Here is a 25,965-nt window from a genome sequence, read left to right as displayed (position 1 = left end):
GATGTACTTGATATATCATTGTATGACAGGCAGTTTAGTGCAACGAAATCTAAGGCAATGCTTAAATGGCAATCTCTCAGGCACCGAAGGCGCCGTTTCGACTGAAGCTTTTACACAGCATATATCATTCTCATGCTGGAATTCCCCGTGACGTGTACATGACCCAGCCTCACCGCACATCAGCACGCAAAGATCATGAACGCAAGATAAACTAATACAAATGTAATACATCGGCCTTTAGCAGCTTTTTTTTTTCCCAAGAACCATCAGTCAGTAGAACCGACTTCCTTCCTCAGTTGTAGGAATTTCTTGTCCTAACAAGTTCTTTTCTGCACTAAAAACGATAGAATCTCTTGAACACCTAGGCTTGATAAATATCGCGTGTATGTCTAGCAATTACCATGACCTATAAAGAATCCCAGTTGCAAATGGCATTCTTTACTTTTAGTGCCTCTTTTTTCACCTTGTACTGTATCTTGACCACCGTGTTTTTTTTCTTAAATTTATTATTCGATTGCTTTGTTCTTTGCCTTTTCATTATGAATCTTTGTAATCATTGTGCTTTATGTACTTTTTTTTTCACATGTGACATCTGCAACTTGCCTGTGTCCGACGTGGCTGCGTGCAACGTGGCTGTGTGCTTTTGTGTCGGCGTATAATAATCTAAGTTTTTCCATTTACACGCATTTATGCAAACCTGCAACTTCTATGCTTGTTTTTCTTCGATACCATCCCACTAATGCTTGAATGGGCGTTGTGGGTACTAAAATAAATAAATAAATAAATAAATAAAATATAATCTTAGAGATGCTTTTGAGTATCTGTGATTCTGTATCAAGATACATTAAAAAAAATGTATCTATATCTCAGTAGTGAAACAATTTTACGATGTATCGACTATATCACGATACTGTGCAAAACACGGGTATCTGTACACCGTTTCATGCATATATCAGTCAACGCTGTGGAAGCATGCAAGAAGTTCGGTCAAGAAAAGTTATCACTCCGCGCGTTCTGTCCATGCTTCGCTGAGCGCTAACAGCGACGGGTTGCAAATAAAAAAACCAGAAAAAAACAACAAAAGTAAATATTATCTAAAACAACGCATTAGTAGCTGCATACCACAGTGTGTTTGTTTCTAAGGGTTAAAACTTGTTTAATTCAATGCTGAGCCTATATAAACAACAGTTGCGCACAATAGCGGTCAAAAAACATCGAACTATATTGTCACGTATGGAGAAGTATGGGAGAGGCCTTTGCCCTGCAGTGGGCGTAGCCAGGCTGCTGCTGATGATGATATTGTCACGTAGTAGTGACGGTGACGAAGGCAGCAAAACCGTGATTGACGAAACTAGCGTTTTATTGGGCGAACTTGTGCCCTCAAAAACTGGCTACGCTCAAAGAACAACGATAGCGACGGACACAGTTGGCGATCGTCGAAAATCTGATCTGCCGGTCAAGCGCGTCGGCTTTCATACACGAGCTGCCGAACGTTCCAGAGTAATCGCTGGTGCCCGCGTGTCCTCCCGAAAGTTCTAACCATTCGTGTCGCGCATACATGCCATCAGATCACACAAGGTCCGGTAATAACAGACAGCGGATAGAATCATCGATAGCATTCCAGAAACTTCCGATACGTGCAGGCGCTTCCTGCGCTGAGCAATAACATTTGTTAGACGGTGAAAAGAGCTTAACCGAAAAAGATGAACAAGTCCCCGTGTCCATATCCAAGTGCGAACGAAGCCATTGCAACAAGTCTCCCTAGCCTCCACAGCGTTGACTGCTACGTATGGAATGGAGCATAATTACTTTTTTTTTGTCGGAAATGGGCTGACGTGTTCGCAGCACGCGTCATCGCCTTTTCCCTTGACTGTCACGGTTACAACAGCCAAACGCACAGGGACGCGGCATAGAGAGACCGCGAGCGAGACGCAGATTGGCGCTTCGCGGGCCCGTGGCGAGCGCAGAGGAACTTTCAACATGCCGCCGATAGGCGAGAAGCCAAAATACAAAGAAAAAGAAAGCGCGCGCTATCACCGCACAGCAATCGCCCAATCTCGCAGCAAATCGCGAAAGCGCCTACGTCGGCGGCGCTTAGCGAGACACGCTCTGTGATGGACGCGAAAATGTTTGTTCCCCCCTGTGCACCACAAGTCCCTCTAGAAGTGCACGGAAATTCCTCTAGAGTAGAGAGCTTCCTGCAATAGGCATTCTATACAGAATGAGGAAGACAGGGAGTAAAGAAAAGGTTTAACAAAATAATCCTTCAGTGCCTCGTTTACTAGCGAATGAAAAATTCACGCATCAAGATAATTTATCTGTAAGAAACTCATAACAAATTTTTTTCAGATAGCTGTTGAGAAAGCAGCATTACCAAACCTGTTACTTCTATACAGTAGTAGTTAAAGTTACAACATCATATGATAAATTTTTCGTGCCATGTGTTTAGCATAAATCCCAAAACAAAATATAATGAAAGTTGACCTACATGAATTGGAAGCACTGTTTTGCGGAAATAGTCGTCAATTGTGTTCAAGCAGATGTGTTGTGTGTAAGCATATAACTTATTACCTCAATGCGCCCCGTAGATTCCGCGGCCTCCGCGCGATGCCGCGACGATCCCTCTCGCCATCAAAACGCCCTTGAAACTTTGTGCTCGGTGGGGCTCCATTGCGTTATGTGACTCCAGGTGCATAGGCGTTGCCACGAAATTCAGAGTTCACAATCTCCACGCCGAAATGTCTTTTCGAGTATGAAAAAGACATTCTAGACAAAATCGAGAATGATTTCCGGCGCCAGGGGTTGTTTTGGTCGGCGTTGCATATACAGCACGAAAAAAATTCGGGGGGGGGGGACTAAAGCCCCATAAGCCCCCCGCCCTCTCCCCTGGCTACGCCCCTGATCACTAGGTTTTATCAAACCCCACTTATGAGGTGCAAACTCGGAGTCCAAACTCTTTGCTCGCACTTCCCTGATTAGCTCCAAACTAGAACAGGCTTTCATCTCGTGATAACCATGACGCTTCTTTCTCCCGGCCAAACCACTTTCTAAGCTCCTTTGTTTTTTAGTGACTCCTAAGAAATGTACATCTGCAGGTACCAGGCGCAAAACTGCCGCTCGGGACGCAATTCCCGTTTGCTCGGAGGCTATACCGACTGACATAGCCGTGTTTGAACCCGCTGGCCTATCTCTGGGTTGTGTAAAGAACGGCGGGTTGCACAACAAGATTGTCACCTTGCCACCCGATTACGACAAGGGGTGCAAGACGCGCACCTCCCGCTCTCCGCCGCTGCAGCTGCGAGGCGTTCAAAGAAGCGACCTTTGCGCTGGAATCCGCCGCCTTCCTCCAGCCCGCTTCGACATTGTGACAAGACGAGTTTGGTCTGTGGACAATGATTCCAGAGTTCCTCAACGCGGCGCTGATTTGACACGCCTGAAGAAGCTACCGCGGGAACGTCTTATTTTTGCGCTCTCACGGTTCCGCATGTTGCCAAACAACGAGCGTCCCTCGAGCGGCGTCGATTTTCCGGAACGGCACCACCTTCAACGCCGTCGCTTGGGCTTCGGAATGTGTGTGCCTTTGTGTCTGAAAACTGGTCTTCAGAGCAGCTGCGAGTTGGTGGTGTGTAAACGAACAGCCGCCGCGTCGTAGGACCAGCGGATCGAGTGTATAAAAACTGTGGTTGTGCGATTGTTGGACACACTTCTCTTGAGCAGTCATGTTAGACTGGTTCACTTCTCTCATGCAGTCCTGTTGGACTAATACTATTTTTCTCAAACAGTCATGTTAGACTGAGTTAATTTTCTGTAAATAAACCCCTTTTTCCTCGTTCTCGATGAGAAGCAGTTCTTCACTTCATCAACGATCTCAGCGTAAATAAGTTGGACGACGGCATGGGCCAGCTACCTTCGAATTCATGCCGTACTCCAATCTTGGCAAAGGACCACGGACGAAGGGATTGAGCCCCCAATCCTGACAACTGGCTGACAGCGGTGAGATGGACTTTGCGACATGGTGCTGTATCTGTGGTGAGTGCTTGGTTTTTGCTTTGACTCTCTAGGCTTCATTTTGTGGTTGTTCTGTTTAGAACAGTAGGGAAGCTAGATTGTTGTGTGTTAGCTAGGTTGTGTTTTCCTAGCTAGATTTAGAGAGCAGAATCAAGGCAGTAAAGCAGCAGTCATGGAGTTAAGGACACTGCTGAGAGACGAGTTGTTGATTGTTGGTGAGGAACTGGGCCTAGATGTACGCAAGGAAATGCTCAAATCGGAATTATTGGAGCTAATTTCCAATCAGGCCAGTGAGCAAGATATTGAAATGGGATTGGAACTTCTCAAAAAGAGAGAGAAACGGGAAAAAGAAAGAGAAGAACGAGACAGAGAAAAACGAGAGAGAGAGGAACGCGATAAAGATCGCGAGATAACAAAAATGCAACTTGAACTTGAAAACAGACGTTTGGAGTTGTCTCAAGGAAGTGAAGGAGCTCTGGGTCGATCAAGTGAGGCAGAATCGTACCGCATGGACAGGCTATTAAAGCCATATGAGGTCGGGACCGACATAGGCTTGTTCCTAAGCAATTTTGAAAGGACTTGCGAAAAGATGAACTTCGGCCCGAGTACATGGCCACAGCGGTTGCTGTCTATGTTGCCGTGTGAGGCGGCGGAAGTAATCGCCAGATTGAGTGTGCAGGATGCATATGATTATGCGAAAGTTAAGGCTAGTCTCCTGAAGAAATACCGCCTTTCAGCCGAAGCTTTTCGGCAAAGGTTTAGGAGCACAGGCAAGAAAGATAGCGAGGGCTATCCGGAGTTTGCATATAGCTTAAAGGCCAACCTAGTCGAGTGGCTTAAAAGCGCGGAAGCGTACGACAGCAGAGACATGATCATTGAATGCATGTGTCTAGAGCAGTTTTACAAAACCATTCCCCAAGCTGTGAAACTGTGGGTGCAAGATAGAGGTAATGTAAACACTGTGGAAAGGGCGGCTGAATTAGCCGAAGAGTACGCAACCCGTAGAAAGTTGAACGCCGAGGAGGGAAACTGGGACGGTCGAAATGGACCGCGGAAACCATTTCCGTTCAAAAAGGGTGCGCAAACTAGACGATCGAAGCCTGTAGACATGGCGGAAAAGCCCGCAGAAAAGAGCGAGGAGAAACTTAACGGAGAAACCGCACAAGAACAGAAAAGAAAGTTCGGATCTTTTAGACCAATTCGCTGTTACAAATGCCACAAACTGGGACATATAGCTGTAAACTGCGAGAAGCCTAGCGTAGTTTTTTCCTACGTGGAGGAAAAGGATGAGAATATGGAACTTTTAAGTCCATATCTCCACGACCTGCAAGTTAATGGAAAACCATGCCGAGTGCTAAGAGACAGTGCCGCCACGCTGGACATTGTCCATCCGTCTTACGTGATGGTAGAGGACTTCACCGGAGAAGTAGCATGGATAAAACAGGTTGTAGAAGAACACAGCGTGTGTCTGCCCATGGCCAAAGTCAAAATCAGTGGACCATTCGGGGAGCTAGAGACAGAGGCTGCAGTTTCCAAATTTTTGTCACTGCAGTATCCCTACATCTTTTCGAATCGTTCGAATCAGTTACTGCGTGACAGAGGGCTCAAACTGGGAGAGGGCATAGTACAGGCATTGACCAGAGGCCAAGCTCGTAAGATCGCGGCGCTTTCGGCTGAAAATGCTCAAGCTCCTCCAGCTGAAGCAGAAAAGGGGATAGCTTCAATACCCGAATCCGAGCTAGGCCCGACGGACAAAAGAACAGTTGAGGAGAGCCTGCCAGTTGACCAGCTCAATGAGAGCGTAGCACTAGAGTGTCAGAGTTCTAGCCTGCAGGAAGAGCATGCGGACGCGCTCCCAAGCGAGACAGGGTCGTTATTATCACCGGCCTCAAAGAACTTTGATCAACTCTTACGCGTGGATAGAGAGTCACTGGCAGCTGAGCAAAAGAATGATGAGAGCTTAGCTAAATTACGTAACACAGCTAAAGAAGGCATTGCTAGGCGCAACGTAACGATACATGAGAAAGGAGGTTTGTTGTATCGGCATTACAGAGATCGAAAGGGTAGGATTTTAGATCAGTTAGTCATACCTACTAAGTATAGGGAGGACCTTTTGAGTCTTTGTCATGGAAATGGGTGGTCCGGCCACCTAGGCATAAACAAATCAAAGGAAAGATTGCTTATGGAATACTACTGGCCTGGCTGTTTCAAAGATGTAGAAAACTTTGTAAGATCATGCGACGCCTGCCAGCGTTCTGGTAAACCAGGAGAGACTTGGAAAGCTCCACTGAAGGTAGTGCCCTTAATAACAGAGCCTTTCAGACGGCTTGTAATAGACACGGTAGGGCCTCTTCCAAAAACAAAATCAGGCTACAGGTACTTGTTTACCATGCTGTGTCCGGCCACCAAGTTTCCAGAAGCAATCCCTTTGAAAGAGCTCAGCTCCACCGAAGTAGTAGACGCGCTTTTGACAGTGTTTGCACGAGTTGGGTTTCCAGCCGAAATTCAGGCAGATCAAGGGTCAGTATTCACGAGCGCACTGACTTCCACATTCTTGCAAAAGTGCGGGGTAAAGTTAATTCACAGTTCTGTCTATCACCCTCAGTCAAACAGTGTAGAGAGGTGGCATTCGTTGCTTAAGCGAGTTTTGCGTGCGCTCTGTTACGAGCACAAGGAGGACTGGGAGAACTGTCTGCCGGCAACTTTGTTTGCTTTGCGAACGGTTCCACATGAAGCGACAGGGTTCTCTCCAGCAGAACTAGTGTATGGGAGGACACTCCGTTCTCCACTGAGAATGTTAAGAGAGATGTGGGAGGAAAGGGGGGGAGAGTCCAACCGTGGTTGAATACGTGCTGAATTTACTGGAACGGCTAAGCGCGACCCAAGAACTAGTCGGAAAGAACATGGAAATAGCTCAAAGGAACGCCAAATTCTATTACGACAAGAATGCGAGACTTCGTACGTTTAAAGTCGACTTAACGATGAAAGCGGAAAAGTGTAGGTTTGGTTGTTCGCAGGTTACCTATCTGGGCCATGTTGTCGGTCAGGACATGAGACGACCGGCTGAGCTGAAAATAGCTACGATTGGAGATTTTTCTCAGCCGCGCACGAAAACGGACGTTCGTTCATTTTTGGGACTTGTGGGGTACTATCAACGGTACATTCCGAATTACTCACAATTGGCAAGTCCATTAACAGACGCCCTCCGAAAGGGAGCACCGAGTAACGTACACTGGGATAAGGACAAAGAGAACGCTTTTCAAAGTTTGAAAACGCTATTGGTTTCTCGCCCTGTGCTTCGCGCGCCAGACTACACAAAGGAATTCATAGTTCAATGCGACGCAAGCGACAGAGGTATGGGCGTGGTACTTAGTCAAGTCGGCGACGATAACGAGGAGCATCCTATCCTCTACGCCAGCCGTAAACTAAATGTAAGAGAGGAAGCCTACAGCGCTTCAGAGAAGGAATGCGCTTGTTTGGTTTGGGCCGCCCAGAAGTTGTCGTGTTATTTGTACGGAGCGAAGTTCATCTTCGAGACCGACCACTGTCCTCTGACGTGGCTCAATCAAATGTCACACAAAAACGGCCGCTTGCTCCGATGGAGCCTCACTCTCCAAGAGTACAACTTCTCCGTTAGATATAAGAAGGGAAAGTTGCATAGCAATGCGGATGGTTTGAGCAGGCTAATTTGAATTCTGCGTTTGAGGGTCCCGCCTAAATTTTAGGGTTACTAGTGTTAAATTTATTAAGCGAAGAAGATCCCCTCTCATTTAGCAGGATTCCCTCCATGATTGCTGAATTTGTCAGCAGGAATTTGCTTCAGAAATTGGCATAGTGAAATGCAGCATTTTTTTTTTGTTTCTGCACTTATGTTGTTGTTGTTTTTTTTGAAGCCTAGCGAGTCTAAAGTGGGAGCCAATGCACGTCATCTCGGCGCAGAGCCGTGTTGTGGGGTTCATTTTGCAGTTGCCTGTCCTTGTTGGATGTTTTGGGGCGGTGACATCAATGCACAAGTGGTCGCTGCGAGCCAAGACATCAATCCCCCCCTGACCAGCAGCCGTTCTCTTCCTGCCTAGCGGTTTACAGCGCTAGACAGTCGAGACTTTTGGGGCCATGGAGGCGCTGTAAAGAACGGCGGGTTGCACAACAAGATTGTCACCTTGCCACCCGATTACGACAAGGGGTGCAAGACGCGCACCTCCCGCTCTCCGCCGCTGCAGCTGCGAGGCGTTCAAAGAAGCGACCTTTGCGCTGGAATCCGCCGCCTTCCTCCAGCCCGCTTCGACATTGTGACAAGACGAGTTTGGTCTGTGGACAATGATTCCAGAGTTCCTCAACGCGGCGCTGATTTGACACGCCTGAAGAAGCTACCGCGGGAACGTCTTATTTTTGCGCTCTCACGGTTCCGCATGTTGCCAAACAACGAGCGTCCCTCGAGCGGCGTCGATTTTCCGGAACGGCACCACCTTCAACGCCGTCGCTTGGGCTTCGGAATGTGTGTGCCTTTGTGTCTGAAAACTGGTCTTCAGAGCAGCTGCGAGTTGGTGGTGTGTAAACGAACAGCCGCCGCGTCGTAGGACCAGCGGATCGAGTGTATAAAAACTGTGGTTGTGCGATTGTTGGACACACTTCTCTTGAGCAGTCATGTTAGACTGGTTCACTTCTCTCATGCAGTCCTGTTGGACTAATACTATTTTTCTCAAACAGTCATGTTAGACTGAGTTAATTTTCTGTAAATAAACCCCTTTTTCCTCGTTCTCGATGAGAAGCAGTTCTTCACTTCATCAACGATCTCAGCGTAAATAAGTTGGACGACGGCATGGGCCAGCTACCTTCGAATTCATGCCGTACTCCAATCTTGGCAAAGGACCACGGACGAAGGGATTGAGCCCCCAATCCTGACAGTTGGCATGAGGCCTTTTTCTTTCTTTCTTTCTTTTTTACTCGCTCGCTCGTTGCTGCCATGCCTTGAAAACTTGCTTTGAAGTTGGCCTCTCAGAAATTGAAGTTTTTAGGGGTTGGGAGGCCAGCCCTCATTTCTAGACCTGTGCACTGTTTAGCTCATGACATTGGTCGTGGCAGGTGTGTGCTCATTCCTTTCCACTAAAGTTGTTGTTTTTCTGATGTTCTCTAATGTTGTTTCTCGATCAGGCGTACCGCGAGAGATCTGTATTGGTGTATTGGCTTAGTTCTCTTTTTCGATCGCGTAGTAATATAGGCATGCTTGTGGAGCCTCCATCAGCGTGAGACGTTACGCGGTTTTTGACGACACAGCAGTTCCCACACATGGACGCCCATCTCAACAACACCGATTGCTCCCATTACAGAATATATTTATTTGACGATGTATTTGTCTTGTGGTGCAAGGGTCAATGATGGCCCAAGAGCACCAGCTTATTTATTTTATTGTGCTGAAAAATACGCAACTTCTTCAGTGTCAACCAGGAAAGTGGAAAAGCCTAATGAGAGGTCGTTTACCGTGCGACCCAACCGGTATTGATTCGCGACACAGGTGGATCGCGCTACCAACTAAAGGGAGATTAGCAAGATTGAGTGTTGTGTCCTCGTCACGATGCCGTAATTGCCGGTCTCGAGAAACACAATGGCACGCTCTGCGTGACTGTGCAGTTAGAACGTGTATCTGTTGCGCGTTCACACTCCTAGGCAAAGTGACACCCTTTGGCTTGTCCCTTCTGCCACACAACAATAATCGTTATCTGCCTTGATGCGTTTCCTTCCTTTAGTGCTGCGAGCCCGGAACTTTCCATTAACGAACGGCACGCGCGTTATAAGAAGGGGTACTCCAAAGTGTGTAAACTGTTCTATGCTGATAACGCGCGTGCCGTTCGTTACTGGAAAGTACCGGGCTCGCAGCGTTAAAGAAAGGAAACGCATCAAGGCAGATAACGATTATTGTTGTGTGACAGAAGGGGCAAGCCAAAGGGTGTCACCTTGCTTAAGAGTGCAGTGTGCGCACAGACGCGTGTACCGATGGAAACAGCGCTCGTCGTTAGAAAAGTTGCATGGTGCTCGCGCAGCCGCAACGTTTGCTTTGCGGCGGCATTCCTTCCTTGCGTCCAGCGCTAAGCCAAAGTGAGCCAATGTACCCTATCGTTTAACTCATTCCAAATCCGATAACAGATCCTTTTGAGTTTTTTTGGTATTTTGCTTGTGTTGGTTCTTGCACGGCAAGCATAGCAATCTGTATACGAACCTCTCCCAAGCAACGCACCCCTGGAAAGTCGGACGCCTGGTCGGGGGGTTGCTTGTACCCGTCTTATAAGCTAATGGGTGTCCGGCGGTCGGGATCGAGCCATGCACCTCCCTTTCATGCGAGCGGGGCGCCCTACCCACTGGGCCAGGGCTGCGGAGTCTGGAGAAATGTTGGTATCAAGTTACAGACAGGATCAATTAGCTGTTGACGGTTAATAACTTTCCCAACAACTCTGGTCAATTAAATTATTATTTCGCGTGGAAAGATGCACTTTACAACCTCTTTCATACTACTCGAATGGTTGATCAGTCATTTCTCATACGTAGAGTAATAATGACTGTGAACCAATAAGTTTCTTCTGTGGGTTGAAACAACTATCTATGTTTCTCTTCTTCAGTTGTATCCTTGTGCTTTAGTGCGGAGTCGTGACTCTGCTCAGGCGTTCGCACCACCTGCAGCTCTTGCTCCTGATTGGTCCAGTGTGAAGAGCGTATATGTGCTTTGCTGAGTACTATTACCTCGAGGTCAGGTGTTTGCTTGCTTGCTTCCTTGCGTGCGTGCGTGCGTGCGTGCGTGTGTGCGTGAGTGCGTGTGTGTTTCTGTGCGACAAGTGTTATATTATTGCGATAGCAAAGATATAGGCACTCCAAAAGCATTTATGCCGTCGACGTCGCCGGGATGTTCCGCATAACGTCCAAGGGCGATAAAATGTCACAGAGCGGCGTATGTTGTATGTGCGAGTGAAAGCGTCCCAGGGTGAGCCGCGATCGCGCCTCAATCTGGCGCACGCAAGGAAGGAAAGCGGGAGGAATCGCGCTGTCTTCCGTCGCGCGCAAGGCTTCTGGGGCAGGGTAGCTAGGAAGGGGGGGGGGGTCTACTCCGGGCGGCCGCGCGTTCCCGCTTGCCCGGGCCGCTGTATCTTGAAAGCCATCTGCGACGGGGACACAGTCCGCCGTGCGCTGTGTTTTCGCGACTTAGTTCGCGTTGATGCGAGAGGCAGCACGAAAGTCAATTCGCTCGCTTCTGCTGCCGCGCTTCCTCACTCCTGCATTTTGATAGCGAGTTTCCGCGGTCATCGAGTGAGATGTGTTCAAGTTTGCTTGTGCGCGCGTGAAACCATGCTTGTTAATTTATTTAATTATGTCTATGTGTACAAGTTTATACGGCCGATAAAACTACTCTTAAAAAATAAGGTCGTCATATTCACTGACTAGATACTAACACCTTGTCACAAAAAGCACTACCTTCTTAGTAAGTTCAGGTAGTAAAATGATGGTTAGTACTTTTTACTGCCTGCTGAAGCTAGAAAAAAGGCACTAACTCAGTACTAAATACTACCTTGGTATAGCGCGGTTACGAACGCTACTGAAATATAATTACCAACAATACAATGGGGCATATTCGATTTAAAAGTCGCGCTTACATTTCATATGAAGTCGATGGTATTGTAGAAAGCATAAGGAAGTAGAATAACAAATATATATAAAAAAAGAACTGCATCATTTCTCTGTATAATAAGGCATCAATTAATGGTATATATACATAATGCTTAATAAAAGGAAAAATGAGACATGCATCCAAGCATAGCTAAGTGCTACAAAGGAAACCCATACGGGTTCCTTTGTAGCACTTTTTACGTCAAACTCTTGCCTTTGCTTCTGAGTTGTTGACAAATTCGACTTCGCCTGCCGTCTTCTAGCCGCCTGGTTAGCTCTGATGGTAGAGCGGCTGCCCTGGAAAGGCGGTGGTCCCGGGTTCGAGTCTCGGACCAGGACGAATTTTTCTTCAACTGCGAAGCTTTTCTTTCGAGCAACCCGTATGGGTTTCCTTTCTAGCACTTAGCTACGCTTGGGTGGATGTCTCATTTTCCCTTTATTAATTACCTCTCTCCACCTTGCGGGTTTCCGCATAACTATTACGTCATACATAATGTTTACCAGATACATTAAGACGCACTGACTCCGAGTAATGTAATGAATATCTCCAACAAGCCACGATAAGCAAGAACACACATACAGACGATAACGGTGCTGCGCAAAACTTGCTCGAACAGCAACTTAGAGTATTTATAACCCTATAGTTCGAGGGAGCACATGTTGCACCGGTGAGCACCTATCGGTACTTGGTTTAATAATCAAAGCTTTGTGCACTAATTTCTAAAGCCTACTGTATGCATATATGTGTGCTACGGCGTCACACATAACTGCTAGTCCAGCATAATGAACAACACTACAGTTTATCTCAATTTTGCATAAGACTGTCGCAATCACAGCATAATAGGCTACGGCCAGACGAGGTAGTAGTTGCTTAGTATTTACTTAGTAAAAACTACTAAGAAGCCTTTCTGGTTAATAAAGGCAGCGCTTGCTACCTTTACTAGCCACTGACTAGTATACAGAACTAGTAAGAAGGTAGTGAAATACTTGATTTAGTAATCGCGTGCATTTACTAGCTATTTACTAGCTTTATTTTTAAGAGTGTACTATCCTTACTTCGTGTAGCTGTTCACTAATTGTTTGCTATCACAATTGATCGACGCTTCGCCTTTCGGCCGAAATCAATTTTTTTTATTCCCCCGTGAAAATTTGTTAGGAAAGTACTTTACCCTTCACCACTATAATTTCCAAGTGAAAAAAAGGCTTAGTGCCCACAGATAGCAAAGACGAGCCTTATACCAATATACCGTGTTATGGCCTATACGCAATATGTAATGTAATGCAATTGCACACGACCGACACGATATTCTGTGGTCGAACACTGCAGTGGGACGTGAAGGGGGAAGAGACATCGTCTCGCGATACGCAGTCGGCAGCAGAGCGGAGACCGGGAGTCGCTGTAAGTGCCTGTGTGTGTGTGCGTGTGTGTGCGTGCGTGCGTTGTGTGTATGTGCATGTGTGTTTTCGTCCGTGTTTTCGTCCGTATTTTCCTTGCACATGTACAGTTCACGGAATGGAATGCCAACGTGCCCAGGCTGCCACACTGCAGTATAAGGTGACACCCTGCAGGTATAGTGCCCAGCGCTCTGCAGCCTCGGCAGCCACCCATACAACGCAAACGGCCCGGTCTAGAGTCCCTCAATGGACGTGCGTCTTTCGGCTGCGCGTGTTGCGCGAAGCGAGCGAACCACTAATCAGGAGCATCGGCGAAACTGGTTGTCGCGGCCAGAACGAGTCCCGGTTGTGCTTCTCTTAGCGCCATCGAAAGCGGCGTTGTTTCCATGTGTGTCGGAACCACTGCTGCGAGAGAGGCCGTCTGGCAGGGGGCCTAACGACTCTCTCCGCTGTAAAAGCGGCACGCTGCACCAAGAGCCATTGTGGTCCGTGCGGATCCTCGAAAGCGCGCACTCGGGGCCCCCAGCGTGGTGCCCCCGGAAACGGGTCGACCCCCGCAAGGATACAGGCGGTGTGTCGTCGCAGCCGAAATGACCCCGAGGCGATCGTGACCCGCGGCGGAGGCGTCCGCTTTCGGTCGCAACCGTTTCCTGGTCTCCCTCATGCTCGATATCAACTGCACTCGACCATGGATGGCCGTCGGTTCTCTTGTGCGCGGCGGCCTGTCGTGCCTTTCGTGTCTTTCTTTTTCCACTTGACCGCAGTTTCCCCTTTGCACTTCGACACGAATACATAAGGGATAGCTACTAACGCAAAGATGCAAATCTAAGTGTACTATAATCTCTCTATGCATAGAAAACCGCGTGGCCAGTGGTCGGGTAAGACTCAGTGTTGTTTGGTGCACGGAGATTCATTTAAGACGGGACGGAGTAGGTGCAAACGAGGAAACAAAGCTCTAAAGTGGAAACGTGCAAATTTTGTTTAGAGAGAGGAATATACCTGGGGTTGGGCAAATTCAATGTCTAGACTTACGACAGTGCTTCAAAGATGAGCAGTACTATGAATGAATTCATGATATGGCGGTATCCTGCCAGATATATCACTTTCCTGGCACGCACGCGCGTACGCAGAGTACTGCTTCCGGAAGAAGTGTTGCCAGCACCACTTACCAGTCTCCTTCCGATGAGGGCCTGTGGCGCAACGGATAACGCGTCTGACTACGGATCAGAAGATTCCAGGTTCGAATCCTGGCAGGCTCGGCGCAAACTTTTGCTGTAAAGTAGGCTTGATCGAAACGCCAGCAACGCGAATCTTTTTTTCTTTTCTCATTAAGCGAAAACATGCTTTGGCATAACACCGCAAACAAAATGCGGTGCATTTGTACTTTCACTATGCGGTGTTAACACCGCATGTCACTCTAGCCAAATACTATAGCTCTGCGGCAGGTCAGACCGGAAGCTACGCGTACTGGATCAAAAGTGTTATGGCCTTATACCATATATTGGTATAAGGATCGTCTTTGCCCATCAGCGCCTCGCCACGCTATCGATCGCTTGTCTGCGTCGTCAATCGACGGAAGCGATAACTATATGGTAGTGACTACAGTGACGGGGCCCGGCACATTAACATCTGCACTACAGTGACGGGGCCCGGTACTTTAACATCCACACTACGGTGACGGGGCCCGTCGCTTTAACAACAACACTACACCGACGGGGCCATCACTATAAAGATGTCGGTATTGGGGGCGAGGACCATAGAGTTTCCTACAAAATTCTTGTAGGAAACTCTATGGCGAGGACGACTTACGGAGTCGCCATCTGTCGGAAGCGCCTCACATGCGTCGGCGTTAAATAAAGGCTAAATAAACATACTACGCGGCAGCCCTCCTGAACAATGTTGCAAGTACTCTCGAAATGGCAGTATTTTACCTTTAAAATAATCATGTTGGACAAACAGAAAGCACAGAATGGTTTACAAACGCTATCTCTTTGCCTACTACGTACAGTAAGCTGGGACACTGCGAGCGGTCGCCGCAATCGATTCCACCGAACCGGTTTGCGTGAAACGTAAGCAATCGCTGAGAAAACTATGTGGAATATGTTCTTATAGTGGGATGGCTGTCTGTGTAACTAAATATAGCATAACAGAATGAAGCTGCAATGCAGCGATCGCACGGGTTCGCGGTGACCGACTTCGCGTCTGCATGCATGTCGATCGCTTTCGCTCCGAGCACATTTTCGCACCGTGCCGTGAGCTTTATGCCGCAGCATATGAACATTTGACAGCACGCAAGCAACCATTGTTGCATGGACATTATCGGAGCTGTTCAAAAATAATTTCGTTCTAGCTAGGGTCTTCGACGCCTACAGCGACTTGTGATATGTTCCGTCGCGATGATTCAGTCTTAATTTTCTTTTTCTTTTCTTCTAAAGTCTTGGAAGCTTCAATATCATTATTTCTCAAATTTCATCGAACTGCATGTTTATCGGTCTTGTAAGCGATCAATTACCCGCTGCTTCTTTTTCCTAATTCAGTAGAATATTCATTGTCTGGTGCTACACAAGCAGGAACATGTGCCGTGCCTTTTTTAATGTGTTTTTGCCCTTCCCCTTCCATTAGAGTGAACTTTCTTTCTTTATTATAATCATCATAGGTGTTACAGTGCATACGCAAAAGATTGTACATTCATGGACAAGTACCCATTGCGGTCGTTCAATCCGTATGTGTGCAATCAATGTATTCCATTACTGCACGGAAGTTGCTGACATCGTGAAAATTCACGTGGTGTTGTGGACAGTACTGGAATAAAATACCGCGGTCCGTGAAGTGCTTGGCATCCCCATAGGCGCAAGCACCGAGAAGCTCATGCAGCTGGGGGTCCACAACACCTTCGATGAGGTTGGGTCACAGAAGTTAGTCCAGGTTGTCAGGCTCGCTTCCTCGCCTGCGGGGAGGCGGATCCTGGAGGCGCTGGACTTTAACCCGTCAGGGAAAGGCGGTGGGTGCTCGACGCGTGGTCGCGGGAGGCCGTCACGGTCTCACCGTTCCCGCGCAACGTGCACGCGCAACGCAATGTAGGCACACGCCGGGCCCGAGCGGCCGCACTTCTCGGATCCGTCGCGCACGATCCACGATCGGTCGCGTTCGTCGACGTCGCCCAATACGGTTCGCCCGACCGGTTTGCGGCGGCCGTGGTGGATCACAGGGGGCAACCTAACGCCGCGTCCGTGAGGGGGCAGGCGTCCGGATTGCGGAGATCCATTCTGCACTTTAGAACACATGCTCTGGCGGTGTCCCTCGTTACGGGACCACGGTCATCTCACCACGGAAGAAGAGTGGGAGGAGGCGGTCAGGCACGGCCTGCCTGCCCGTCCCAACGTCGGAACGGCTCGCGGCGGCCCCCTTCCTCTTAAGGGGGGTTTCGGAGTCGCTCCTCAGGACCTTAATAAAGTTCACTGCCTGCCGTGAAGTGCTCGAAGTTGTTCGCATAGAATGTTTGAAAGAAGTGCGGCCATTGACGTCGCTACAATGTAAAGTGCCGGTCCCGTCACTGCAGGGCTGAGGTTAAAGCGCCGGGCCCCGTCACTGTAGTGTATATGTTAAAGTGCCGGGCCCCGTCACTGTAGTGCATATGTTAAAGTACCGGGCCCCGTCACTGTAGTACAGATGTTAAAGTGCCGGGCCCCGTCACTGTAGTCACTGTAGTCACTGCCTAACTATATACAAACTCGTTTTGCACAGCTTTCACAACGATGAACATGGCAACGATGAACTTGAAGTGGTTGATTTTCTGGGAGCGCCTACTGCTCATTTTCGTTAACATTCAGATTTTACAGAAGCCCATATATGAGCATCTATGACGCGCCCTGACCAATTCATGCAAAACTGGATCTGTTTTTGGGCGGCGTAGGGGAACCTGTGTGATATTTTTGGCACAACCGCGTCCTTCAAAGTGGGGGTATATTCTTGGCCCGCAAAGACTCGAGGGATGCAGACAATGGTTTCAACCAGGACTCCGCAGCATCGGGAATGTTGTACGCGCTTCACTTCTTCAGCTGCAGTCGGTGACGTAACAATGAGCTGCGGACAGCCAAGGGACTCGCCCTGGGCGTACTGTGAGAGGGGGTGCAGCTCCGCCGAGTGCTTATTTCGGGAGCTCGGCGGGAGCTGCACGCATGTACAGTCAACCATAAAAGCATTACGGACCACGGGATCTCGGGAAACGTTCAATTTCCGAGCAGGCCGTAGCAGTGGTCGGTAAAACCGAACATCACAATGTTGTTCACATGTACTGGTATATAGCCTCTAAATGCGAACACTAGGCTGCGTTGTGAGGCTGCGCAGATGTTCAGCTTTTTCTCAGATATCGCGTTCCGTAAAATTTTGAGGTTGACTGTACATATACATGCGCATATGTCTGCACATAGCTCAAACCCACGGCGCGTCTTCGTATCAGCATCGCATGAACTTCAGTCACGTTTAAAGTGAGGCGATTATCTACATCTCTATGAAGCTCATTATGAGATGCTTTCAAAGATACTGACAAGCATACGACTGTGGTGCATCACTGTACAACGAAATGATAATTGAATTTGGTAAACATTTGATCTTGGGATATAGACATTTTTACGGCGCCATATGACGCCTTTTAGTGTAGCCGAGTGCCTGAATCGCAGCAAAAGGGGAATGGGCTTGTGCTAAATCTATTGGCTGAATATGATGACATGTGGCACATGTGAAGAGACGTGCGGCTGGGTACACATGAAAAATTATTGCTCCGACACGATATTCGATATCAGCGTTTACCTTGCAGTACCTGCAGTAAGGGGAAGGAGCGCTTTCGCGTTTGGCACGGACAGTGCATCTTAGCAAATAAATGATTCATAGATGAATGAATATTTTTACTCATTGAGTTACTGAGCCTTCGAAAAAAAAATTATGTGTTTAGCTCCGATGGGAATGCGATGAACCGAGAACATTCTCCGTGTAAACACATGTTCCCATGTTGTGGAGAGCACAGAGATTAAAAAGGTATTGTTTCAGTGGAAATATTGTTCTGGGCACGTGAAGCATAATGAAATGTGCCTAACCGACTGCTGCTTTGTTGAAGCACGAGGTACTTTGGGCGCAAAATATTTATTACAATTATCTATATTTACCCTTATGAATAACACGTTGACTGATTAGCTCATATAAGAATGGCGTATAGCTTAGTGGGAAGACCTTCATGTACACGTATATTTGTCGTCGCCGCTTATGCATCTCCGGAGACTATCACTCCTTTGCATTTTCAGAAGAACCAATCGTTGCGAGAGGCGATAAAACAATGGATAGATTTGAAAAAAAACAGTGTTCTCTACACATTGCTGGCGCACTTTCTTATTTTGCCTAATTACATAATTAGTTATTAGTAACTCCTCAAATATTGCAATCAGAGCAAAATTGTCAATCAGAAAGTTATAGGCCATCATGAAAAATTCCGGATTCAACTTTCTATTGCTCAATACGCGCTACATAAAAGTTTTTTTTCCAAGCGTCAAAGAAAGCCCGAATAACACAAAAAAGTGCAGCGCGACTAGTCGCGTGGCACATTCCGTGTGCTTTTGCGGCCTTGCAGCCTTACACGAATTCATGTAATTCATGTAAATAAAGGGACACTAAAGCGACACAATAAATCCGTTCAGACTAATGAAGCATTGTTTGAGAACCCCGCAGGCAGTCATTAAAAAAATAGTTTGATTATTAGATTAGAAAATGAAGGTCCAAGTACCAGTACTTCAATTTCGCGCCGAAACTCCAGCGCCGGTACGTCAGTGTGACGTCAGGGATTCCAAAGTTTGTTTTCGCATTTGGGCCGCGTTGGCTGAATAAAGGTTCCCGAAACTTGCCATGTTTAACATTTGGTTCCTTTAGAACACAATGTAGTCAATCTGTACCGCTATATATAATTAGCAGGCCCTAGAAGATGCCATCCAAATCCAAGACGTCACAGCCCCCAGGTGCGGGAACATAAGTAGGCGTCGCCACCCGTATTTCGTGCTTGCTCTTGTTCTGGCTTACCAAACATCTTTTCGTTGTAAGAGTGGTGTTTTTGGTGTTGTAGAACGGTAATTTATTGATGCAGAAGAAATCATTTTTCACTTTAGTGTCCCTTTAATGTAAATTCATGTAATTCACGGCACGCAGGGCATGCCGTGAACCTCGGTGCAGTATGGTTTACTGCAGTCGCACATTCTGCCATGTAAAGTGTTCACAAAAATATTAGCGACTGTTTTCACAGCCTCTCGCGAATTCATGTTAAATAAAGGTTTTCTTTTGTTGAACGTGCTTAGCCTGCTCTATTGTGAGCGGTATGGTGTACCACCTTTATAAAAAAGGGACTTGTATAACAAACGATGTTGAAGGTCTCGAGAACTTTGTGATAAAGATGTCTGTCTGTAATATACGGGGTAATAATCTTTAGGTTTCACGCTATTTACAAAAAATCGCCTGTTACAGATAGCAGAAATCTGGTCCTTGAGCTGGTTTATTCAGCGAGGCGGACATTACTTGCACGATAAATCAGAACACATATTCAACGAACTAACAAAATTAACTAAGGATCTTCTTAATTAATTACTTTACGGTGCATATTACAATTTGCGAAATGTAGCCGGTGAGTTTTCGAGGCATGTGCACTTGGAAGGAATTTCCAGAATGACACCAGTTTGGAGATATGCGCCATCAAACTTGCCGTAAAAATGCACTCTTGTTCAGCCTACCTTTTACATAAAACGCTCTTTCATGCATTGATGCACAAAAGTAAATGGAACGCCCCAGTATTTCGTCCCATACTTTGGAAAGTAATCTCTTGGAACTGGTGTCGAATTAGTTAAGTATTGTTTACTAGTTGAGCACGTGTTTCGATTTCTCATGCTGGTAATGTCCACCTTTTCGAATAATCCAGCTGAAGGGCAAGAATCACGCTGCCTGCCAAGGCCATTTCTAAATATTCCGGAAAACTTCAGAATGATCGCCTCGTAGAAGCACACCGCAAGAAAGCGTGCATGCACATAGCCCTTGGAGAAGCACGAGAGCGCGTCATCTAAAAACTGACGGAGACCAAGCACACTGGACCAAGTCTGCGCTGTGCAGGGTCACGTGATGGGCCGACCTTTTTTAAGCGAGAAAAGGCACGGAGAGTTGCCTCGCGAAGGCTGCGCAACTCGGCGTGCTCTCTCCTAGTTTCCTTCCTTCCTTCATGAGGCCGCATCGAAAGGTATGAGGATTACGGCTGCGATAATGATCGTGAGAGAGCATAGGAATCTGACGCTCTTTGTTCGAGCAGTCCTCTGAAAAAACTCCGTGTCCTTCCAGTGTGGGAAGAAGGATGACCAGCGAAGCTGCGTATGTGGGCCCCTTAATGGCGAACTGCAACTCCGCCGGCCCGGTATTGCACAATCTTCGGGATCGGCCCACGTATGGGGAATGCTTAACGCCTACTTCACCTCCGCAGTGGGTCGGCCCGGTATTGCACTATCTTCGGTATCGACCCACGTATAGGGAGTTTTGGGTCTACACACTGACGCTGTCCTGAAGGAACTAGCCCTTAACAGTTTCGCTGCCTTCACAGCTTCGCTGTAAAATTGGTCACGTGTTTGTGTGTCTTAATTAATTAATTAATGACGACGAGCCAGGGAGCAGTGGCACGAGCGCGTTCGCGCGGTAGCGCCGAGGGGCGCCAACGAGCCAGCGGTGGAAGAGCACGAGGACGCTCAAGCCAGTCCCGATAATGATAGTTTTAGGTTAACAGATGCACACGATCCTGGATGGAGTAGCCCTTCACAGCTTCGCTGTAAAAAAGTCAGCGAAAGCATGACCGCCAGCAAGCAAGCCAGCAAGGCGATCTCTTTGGAAGTTACTTAGTCCGGATTATGAGTGCAATTGGGGTTCGAGTAGCAGTTTTCTTTATTTTGCACCCCCCAGTGGGGGGGGCTTGCGCATTCGGATCAAACTTAACGTTTTCATTCCAGGCAGTTTTAAGACTAAATTTAAATCTTGGCAACACCGCTTAGAAAGCTAAGGCCGTCCTGGGCTTGTGGCGCAACGGATAACGCGTCTGACTACGGATCAGAAGATTCCAGGTTCGAATCCTGGCAAGCTCGTTAAATTTTTTCTTGTCCTTTTTTTTTCTCCCTATTTTTTTTTAAACATTGCTATTGACGAGAACACGAACCTGGGCTTGTGGCGCAACGGATAACACGTCTTACTACGGATTAGAAGACTCCAGGTTCGAATCCTGGCAAGCTCGTTAAATTTTTTCTTGTCTTTTTTTTTCTCCCTATTTTTTTTTAACATTGCTATTTAGGAGAACGCCAACGTGGGCTTGTGGCGCAAAATCGCTCCACATTAATGTGTTCTTGGTTTGTGCTGCAAACAGGCAATAAAGAAAAAAAAAGTGGGCTTGTGGCGCAACGGATAACGCGTCTGACTACGGATCAGAAGATTGCAGGTTCGAATCCTGGAAGCTCGTTAAATTTTTTCTTGTCCTTTTTTTTCTCCCTATTTTTTTTAACATTGCTATTTAGGAGAACACCAACCTGGGCTTGTGGCGCAACCTGAACTTTTTTCAAAGTTAACGCTTGCACCAGAAGCAGCACAAAATTCTTCTGTAATTGCAAGAGCAGTGTTTACACTCTTTTTATCGGTACAGAAAAAGGCCACGTCGTCTGCATACGCAAGAACCAGAACCTCATTAGTCAGTAATTTAAACCCTTGGAAATTTTGTTCTTTAAGAATGCCCATACAAAGTGGCTCTAAATACAAGCAGAACAGAAGCGGTGACAAGGGGCATCCTTGTCGTACTGATGATAAAAGCCTAATAGGATCGGAGAGAGAACCATTCACTATAAGCCGCGTTGAGCCATTAGCATAACATATCCGGACACCTCTAAGGAGCAGAGATCCGATATTTATATGCTCTAGTAAAGTAAACAGGAATGAGTGATTTACCCTGTCGAACGCGTTAGCCAGATCTAGCTGTACCATTGCCACCTGTCCAATCCCCTCAGCTAGACACTCTAGCACCGATCTCGCAACATGAATGTTCGTCTGAATGGACCGCCCCCTGATGCCACATGTTTGATGAGCACCGACCACAGATCTTACTACAACTTGCAAACGGTTAGCTAATACCTTAGCAAAAATTTTATAATCCACATTGCATAAGGAGATCAACTCCTTGCAACTCCTTGCAGGTTTTTGGTTTGGGTTATGGGCCACAATGCCATCATATTACGCAGGAATCCAATGGAAAGAAGATCTGCGTTATTTAGGTGTGCCTCTCTCGCAGTATAGAAATAGCAACGCTCATTGGTCGGGAGAAGTTGGCAAAATTCAACGTAAAGTGAATTCATGGCGGGGGTGGAATTTGTCAGTGTTCTTTCGTGCTGAAGTGTGTAATGTTTTCTTAGCTTCCCGTCTTATGTATGTGCTCCAAGTTCTGCACTGCTCAAGACTTCGCCTTCAGGCACTGCATCGCGTATTTGCAACATTCATTTGGAGTTCGAGCTGTGAATGGATGCGGCGCGACAATCTGTTTCTCCCCCTTGAACGTGGTGGTCTAGGATTAGTACACCTCTTCGTCAGGCAAATTGTTTCTCGCCTGTTTTTCTTTCGAGACAGTGACCATCCGTTCTTGCGTGAAATGTTGCAACTGCGTTTAGTTCATTATGTTCCTAACATAGTAGTGTCATCAAATGTCAAAGATGTCCCACAGGCTCCTTGGGGCTTTCTCAAGGAGGTTGTTGACACATTTCTTTTCTTGAAAGTTAGATTCAGCCTGGAGTACGTGTTCACAGCGAGTCGAAAAGCAATTTCTGCGGCACTGGTTGACTCTATTTTCCCAGATCCTTTGTATCGTGCACCTTATTTAAACCGACCTTATCAGGATGTACTTAAACGCGTCCGAAAAATGTGTGTGCCTCCTGGAGTAAAAACATTTTTCTTTAAATTACATTCGGAAACACTCCCTGTTAAAACTTGGTTGAATTCGAGGGGTTGCTTTGTGCCGTGGTCAACAAACTGTCGGCTCTGTCCACGTGCCGAAACCATAGATCACTGTTTCATAGACTGTAGGGATGCTGTATTTTTTTGGGATATTCTCCAAAGGACGCTTAAAAAGGACATTGACATGACTCCATACTCAATTAGGTTTCTACCGTTTAAGGTTACAGGTGGTCCTCCCTATGACATGTTCATTGTGCTTGGTTTATATAGCCTGTGGAGAAGCAGACTCTATGATCGCCATGCCGAAAGCCCGCGAACTACAAAATCCTTCTTTCGCGAAAGTGCTGCGTATGTAAGAAGTGTGTACGCTGTGCAGGAACCTCCGCCAGACTGGATGCACTTGTTGGATGCATGTGTGTGTTTGCCTGAGTTTTAAGTGTGTAGTTGTGTCCACTCAGTAATGCACCTTCAGTTTTCTTTTCCATGTAATAAAGAAAAAAAAAGTGGGCTTGTGGCGCAACGGATAACGCGTCTGACTACGGATCAGAAGATTCCATGGTTCGAATCCTGGCAAGCTCGTTAAGCTTTTTTCTCGTCCTTTTTTTCCCTATTTTTTTTAACATTACTATTTAGGCGAACGCCAACCTAGGCTTGTGGCGCAACAACAGGGGATTCCACTTCCGGCCACCGCCGTGAACGGTCGAGGAATGTTTCGCTCCTCTGGGGCGGTGTCAGCGGCTATGTCTAGCCGTGGAAACCGGAATGCAGCCAGTGCCAACCAGGATTATGAAATTATTTTACCTGCTCTACCAACCGGTCGTATTGTTTTAAACACTGTATTTTTTTCATGCGGATGTTCGTGGAAGGCCCTACCGTGTCGAAGATATTCGTGATGCACTGGGCGCTTTGGCAATGCTCCCTGACGTTGAAGCGTTAGGGGCATACCAAATGAACCATGTGTGGGCGGTCACGCTGAAGGCTACGGAGGCCAAGAATAGGTTGCTTTCTGCAACTGAAGTGAACGTGAAGGAGCGCCGTTGTCTCGTCGTGGATCCAAACAACCAAGATGTTCGACTAAAGCTGCATTGGGTCCTTCATTATCTGGACGACGAAGACATACGGACCGCGTTTGCACCCTACGGAAAAGTCACCGAAGTCGCAAGAGAGCGATGGCAAACGGAAGGGTTATCGGACAAAGGCTCTACTACGCGTATTATCAGTCTTCAGCTCAAGGCAGGCTACTCGAAGGAAGACATCCCACATCAACTACGAGTGGCAGGTGACCTGGTCGTGGTGGCTGGAAGAGCTCCACTCTGCCTACGGTGTAAAGGGACTGGCCACATACGACGCGAATGTCGTGTTCCTCGGTGCGCGTTGTGCAGACGTTTTGGCCACGCTGAGGAAGAGTGCGTGAATACTTATGCGAAGGTCACAGGTCGATCTGTGTGGGACGACAACGCAGAGCTACAAATGGATGAATCGGAAGCTGAGGATGTTTCTACCAGCAAGAGCAGAGAACCCGAACAAGAGGAAACGCCCCCTTCGTCGCATTCACCCAACGTGAACAAAGAGGAAGAGGATAACGGTGAGCAAGTTGTACAACCTGAGCTGCCTCCCGCGACGAATACAAGTGCGTCCAACAGTTCAGGGAGAAAACCCATCAAGAGTCAGTCAATGCCTCTAGAGAGATCCGAAGATGTCAACATGAAGGATTCGAGGACCGGTGCAGGGAAGAGAACACGCGAGGAAACAGCAGCAGTGAACGCGGCCTCAAACGAGCCCACTGCCAGCGAGCCACCCCCTAAAGCGGCCCAAGGACGCCGCACGAGCTTCAAGCCAAAGCCCAACGTACCACTGGACCGTCATTTTCCGGGGGGCACGTAGCCCCCTGGTTCAGTGAAGCCCGGGTCAGCCTCCTGGTTCCGACGCTACAAATGCTAAACGTGGGCGAGGACAAGCTAAGGGGCTGATACCCCAGTTCCTTCTTTCTGAGGCAATCATGGTGTGTTTGCACGTGGCAACTGAAGATAGAAAAGCCTCCAGTCAAAATTTTCAGCCTCGCACAGAACAAGGTGAGCGCCATGCGACCTGTTTGATTATTCTCATAAATGGCAGTAAAACTTGACGCACCGCTTAGCATAGGCACGTTAAACGTGCGGGGCCTTTCTGCAAGGCGTCGACAGTACCAAGTAAGCCGTCTTTTACTGGAAAATGACCTTGACATCGTAGCAATTCAAGAAACTAAAGTCGAAAGCCAAGATCAAACAGATCGCATGGTAGAACCTTTTACTGGACGCTACTATGTATGTGTATGTCACGCAGTAGGCTCGTCCGGAGGGTGTGCCTTGTTGCTACGCAGCTCCCTGGGAATTGTAGTAGAGACCGTGACTGTGTGTAAAACTGGGCGGTTAGTTGTGTGTGATTTTCTTTTCTCTGCTTCGAAGTGGCGGGCAATATGTTTGTACGCGCCTAACAGAGAAACCGAGCGCTCAGCTTTTTTTGAAAGCCTTGGATCCTTTTTAAATTATGAAAGAATGATTCTAATGCTTGGCGATTTTAACTGTGTGTGTGCTTCTGCTGATAGAATAAAGAACGAACCGGTACGCGATAATAGTGCCATGAAATTAAGCGCAATAGTTCAGGATCACTGCCTAGAAGATATTGGTCATATTGCAGCTGGCGGAAAACTGTCACAGTTCACTCATTTCCAACGCACAAGCCATGCACGCTTGGACAGATTATACGTATCTGCAAATATAGTGCCGCTGTGCCAAGATTATAACGTAAAACATGTTTCATTCAGTGATCACAGTTTGGTTATGGTTTCCTTAGGAGCAAAGCACAAAGGGTCGTCATTCAGTTGGACACTTTGGAAGTTTAATGATAAGCTTCTGGACAATGATAGCTTTGTGAGCAAAGCAA

The 25,965-nt window shown here is 47.4% G+C and overlaps 1 protein-coding gene and 3 non-coding genes across 4 annotated transcripts; all 4 read left to right on the top strand.

The window, feature by feature from the left end:
- Positions 1 to 14,239: 14,239 nt before the first annotated feature.
- On the top strand, positions 14,240 to 14,312 carry TRNAR-ACG (transfer RNA arginine (anticodon ACG)). Its single transcript has one exon. It is a non-coding gene; the product is annotated as a tRNA-Arg (tRNA).
- A 6,815-nt stretch (positions 14,313 to 21,127) lies between these two features.
- On the top strand, positions 21,128 to 21,200 carry TRNAR-ACG (transfer RNA arginine (anticodon ACG)). Its single transcript has one exon. It is a non-coding gene; the product is annotated as a tRNA-Arg (tRNA).
- A 1,351-nt stretch (positions 21,201 to 22,551) lies between these two features.
- Positions 22,552 to 23,479, top strand: LOC135907963 (uncharacterized). The gene has a single exon (XM_065439777.2). It carries the CDS (start codon positions 22,616 to 22,618, stop codon positions 23,477 to 23,479), a length of 864 nt encoding a protein of 287 aa, XP_065295849.1. The 5' UTR covers positions 22,552 to 22,615.
- A 69-nt stretch (positions 23,480 to 23,548) lies between these two features.
- On the top strand, positions 23,549 to 23,622 carry TRNAR-ACG (transfer RNA arginine (anticodon ACG)). Its single transcript has one exon. It is a non-coding gene; the product is annotated as a tRNA-Arg (tRNA).
- Positions 23,623 to 25,965: the final 2,343 nt, after the last annotated feature.

The sequence above is a fragment of the Dermacentor albipictus genome, chromosome 1, assembly GCF_038994185.2.
Source record: "Dermacentor albipictus isolate Rhodes 1998 colony chromosome 1, USDA_Dalb.pri_finalv2, whole genome shotgun sequence".
Classification (NCBI taxonomy): domain Eukaryota; kingdom Metazoa; phylum Arthropoda; class Arachnida; order Ixodida; family Ixodidae; genus Dermacentor; species Dermacentor albipictus.
Note: the sequence above shows the minus strand (reverse complement) of the source record. Positions and strands in the feature narration are given on the sequence as shown.

What these genes read in the sequence shown, in the direction of transcription:
- LOC135907963 (XM_065439777.2), top strand. Translation starts at nt 22,616, where the DNA reads ATGCGGCGCGACAATCTGTTTCTCCCCCTTGAACGTGGTGGTCTAGGA.